Source organism: Lycium barbarum, chromosome 5 (genome assembly GCF_019175385.1).
Source record: "Lycium barbarum isolate Lr01 chromosome 5, ASM1917538v2, whole genome shotgun sequence".
Taxonomy (NCBI): Eukaryota; Viridiplantae; Streptophyta; class Magnoliopsida; order Solanales; family Solanaceae; genus Lycium; species Lycium barbarum.
The window spans coordinates 9,829,086-9,833,194 of NC_083341.1; the positions used below are offsets into that span (position 1 = coordinate 9,829,086).

General features: G+C 33.7%; 1 protein-coding gene across 1 annotated transcript; it reads right to left on the minus strand.

The window, feature by feature from the left end:
• Positions 1-235: 235 nt before the first annotated feature.
• Positions 236-1,400, minus strand: LOC132639171 (uncharacterized). The gene is made up of 2 exons (XM_060355649.1): positions 894-1,400; positions 236-676 (listed from the first exon to the last, which is right to left on the minus strand). Exons 1-2 carry the CDS (start codon positions 1,398-1,400, stop codon positions 236-238), a joined length of 948 nt encoding a protein of 315 aa, XP_060211632.1.
• Positions 1,401-4,109: the final 2,709 nt, after the last annotated feature.

Below are 4,109 nucleotides of genomic sequence, written 5' to 3' on the forward strand. Positions count from 1 at the left end.
GTTGTATTCCAACACCTGCTTCTGGTTATTCCAGTCCTAATGCAACTTAATATTTCTTAAACATTTCACTTATTTTTCATTTTAATGTCCGTTAACACCGAATTGTATGCAATATTATTTATGAAAATGAAGGACAAAAATTACAGAATACAACGATGAACCAAAAAAAAAATTATTTAATATTTTTGGGGATAAGGTATTTTAAAAAAAAAAAAAACAATTACAATCTAAACATCTACTTCTTACGTGGCTCTTTGGAACAAGAACTTCTATTGTGACCAAGACGTCCACAAGTACTACAAGCATTCCTACGTTTACCAATCATCGTCTCCATTAATGGTTTATCTCGCTTTTTCTTTGGCCTTCCCGGGGGTCTCTTGTATCTTGGTGGCAAAACAACTTCATCGCTTATGTGTTTGGGAATATTCCACTCACTCTCGTCAGGCAGAGGATCCACAGGCACATCATACGTCTTAATCACTGTCTTTGGTTTGAATAGGTCTGAACAATATTCATCAGGCATAAGACTTTTACTCTTCAATACAGCCCATGCATGTGGACATGGTATCTCGTCCATTTGGAACATCCGACAACTGCATGTTTTCTTTTTAAGATCAATTATGAATCGCCTTGCCTCATCATTTACGGTATACACATATTCAGTTGATGGTTCAACCTAATCAAGACGAAATGTGTCAAACCAGAATACATTGAATATTAACAGGGATAAGTAATATGAAATACATGGAAATATACAATCCAAACAGAATTACTTAATATGAAATACATGGAAATATACAATCCAAACAGAATTACTTAAGTACCTTCTAAAATATGCTGAAATATATTGAAATATATGTAGGCAGACTTCAACAAAATAAACAGTAACATACCGTCATACGTAGAGATTTACATTCGTTTATTGATAATAATTGCTGGAATGCTTTCCCAAGTGTTGTGAATGTGTATGCACCGTTCCTCCTATTAGTGCAATTCCATCTCCCAAACATCTTCCTCACTTCTTCAAGAAAATCGAAAACAGGCAACTCTCTTGCTGCTACCAATTTTTCATTAATACATTCGGCTATATTTGACGTCATTGCCCATCCTCTGTTAACGGGTGAATACAGTCGAGCCCACTTTTCCCTTCCAGCATCCTCCAAGTACTCTTTTACCCGAAAATCAACCTTCTCAATCTTCTCCATCAGCTTATCAAACTCAGCCTGTGTGTATGCTTTTGCAAGTGCATAGAATACAGGACTCAATACTTCACCATTCGACTTGTATTTCGTGGTCACATTTTTCCATAAATACCATATGCACGCCAAATGTGGCATAGTTGGATACACTCTACTCACCGCCTTAATGATGCTCTCATGTCTATCTGATACAACACACATGTTATCCCTATTCCCATAAGCTTGTTTGAACTTCTCAAAGAACTAGGTCCAAGACTTATCGTTCTCTGAATATATCACACCATATGCCAATGGTAGAATATTACCTGCACATACATGTTTTTGATTATTACAGTGAAATATAGCATAAAGCATATTTGAAATACATTATAAATATAATGAAATACAACGAAATATACCAAAAAACATAAACAAATGTATTTAAACATTTTGGCATCTACCTGCACCATCCAACGTGCTGGCTGATACAAAAGTACCGTTATATGTAGTTTTAAGGTGGGAACCATCTACTACAACTATTGGTCTACAACACTCGAAGCCTTTTATGAACACTTTAGGTGCTATAAACAAATACAAGAACTCGTTTTGTTGTGATTTGTGCATTCTCACATGTGATCCAGGGTATGTTTTATCCAATATGTAGACATATCCCGGTAACTTCTTGTATGATTCTGTTGGTTCCCCTCTTAATTCATTCATTGCCTTTTCTCTATCCCTCCAGGCCGTCATATAAGAAACATCAACGCCATACTCATTTTTTACGTCGTCTACTATATCACCAGGTGTATATTTCCTCTTGTGATTTGCTATTTTTGGCTTAACAACTGACGCACCAATCAACCAACTTGTTGCTTGCCTTTGGGAATACACTTTGTCCTTCAATTGACACGTATGTTCGTCATGAAAAGATCTCACTTTGAACATTTCAGAGTTCGCAATACTTGAAGCTCTGAATTTCCAACGACAATCAGTTGAACAACATACCAGAGTGTAACTACATAAACCAATACAAGAAAAGAACAGTCAGATTGAAGTTTCAAACACATACAACATCATAAATACATTGTCCATATATACTGAAATGGTTAGATAATGGAATTAAATAATTCAAACAGTTCGTATTTCACTATATTTAATTAAATCCAACTGAAATGTAATGGCAATACAACAATTTACGTCACTGTATTTCAATGTATTTCTTAGTATATTTCATATATATTTCATAGTATATTTCAATGTATTTCATATTTTTAGGTGACTAACACACCTTACGGCATTCGACCTCTCCGTCCTGAAATTGAATCTTTTTCGAATTGTAAAATTCACCATAACATTCTTCAGAGTGTCCTTATCTTTGTAGATTTGATCAACAAAAACATCCTTATGTTCCTTGTTTGAAATTATCAAGTCATCGTTGTTTTGAAATAAAACAACAGCCTTAGCACAATCCGACGCATCCAAATCATTTGAATCAACTACGTCCATAGCATACATATAATCATTAAATTCAAGTTGAAACATATCGTCTCCAACTGTAGATTCGCCGGACAGAAAATTCTCAAGATCATTATCAGTTATGCTAACGCACAACGGATATGCTTCAAATCCCCTGTTTTCTCTTTTAAGCTCAACATACACCCTTACTCCCATATTGTTGCGTATTTCAATTGGCATGTTGTCTCCTTCAACAGCATATTTTATTGATATCGTTTTCCTGCTAATATCAACACCTAACTGAATTGCTATAGTTTCAACCAATTCACCGTATGAACAATAATCTTTGAAGACAACTGCGTCTAGTTTGTAATCAACAAAGCAATTCTGTTCATTCCAAAAATCGGAGTGTCTGATCAATGTTGTTATGCTTGACATGTTTCGTTTTGATAATTCAACAAAACTAGAAGAACATTGACTGCATTGGAAAAAAAAATCATCGTTCCAATCACAGAAAATTGAATAAAAAAAAAATCACGCAAATCATTGAAAATTTGAAACATACCTTTTGTAGAATCTGAAATACAAATCTGATCTTCACTAAAATTCCATATATACACTCGTTCGTATCTTATTGAGTGTATTTCGACTTGATTTTGAAGAATTCGAATGTAGAAAACAGAGCTCAAAGAGATACTTTTGTAGTTGGATCTTTTTAGATCTTCAGTATTTTTTTGAATTCAAAAAGTTTTGATTGTGATAAAAGTGGAGAGAGATACGTAATCTGTTATCGAAGAACATTCATTACGCGTGATTAATGAGTAGATTTAAACTGAATCCCTGAATTTAAAAAAAAAAATCTTTTCCATAAATACGGCCTAATTTTACTCAGCAGTGTCGGACGTTCCGTGTATTTCAGTATATTTCAAAAAAATGAAATACACGCGTTTCAACTAAAAAATAAGCTACGCTTAGTAAATAACAATTTTATAGCTATTTCTTGTTACAAGCTACTAAAAGGTAGCTATTTATGTAAGTTTTACTAATAAATTCTCACAATTCAGCCCATTGCAATTCTAACAACCCAACAATTTCTCTTAATCCATTTCAACCCACCATTTCCTATAACATCGATTTCATGCATTTTCTTAATTCTAATTTCGTCCAATCCAATTCTAATAATTCCATTAAAATACTATTAACACAATTACATCATAAAACAAGAAAATCTTATCTTAATTTTCTCGGAGGAATTTCTACTCTTAATTGCTCCAATTTCGCAATTTCTTCTTCTCCGGCTTAAAATCAAATGTTGCTATCACCTCCTAGAATTTGTATATCACTTGAACTTGATCCAAAATAACAACAAAGTATTTCTTCCTCCATCCATGGCTGGCCGAGCAGCCATGGAAATGTTGCAGCTTTTTTTTTTTTTTTCAACTTGCAAATGTAAATGGCAACAATTTGATCATTTGT

Bases quoted from the DNA above. Each gene is read 5' to 3' on its own strand.
- LOC132639171 (XM_060355649.1), bottom strand. From the start codon at position 1,400: ATGTGTGTTGTATCAGATAGACATGAGAGCATCATTAAGGCGGTGAGT. The intron at 677-893 runs GTATGTTACTGT...CGTCTTGATTAG, and splicing joins GTAAATCTCTACGTATGACG to GTTGAACCATCAACTGAATA.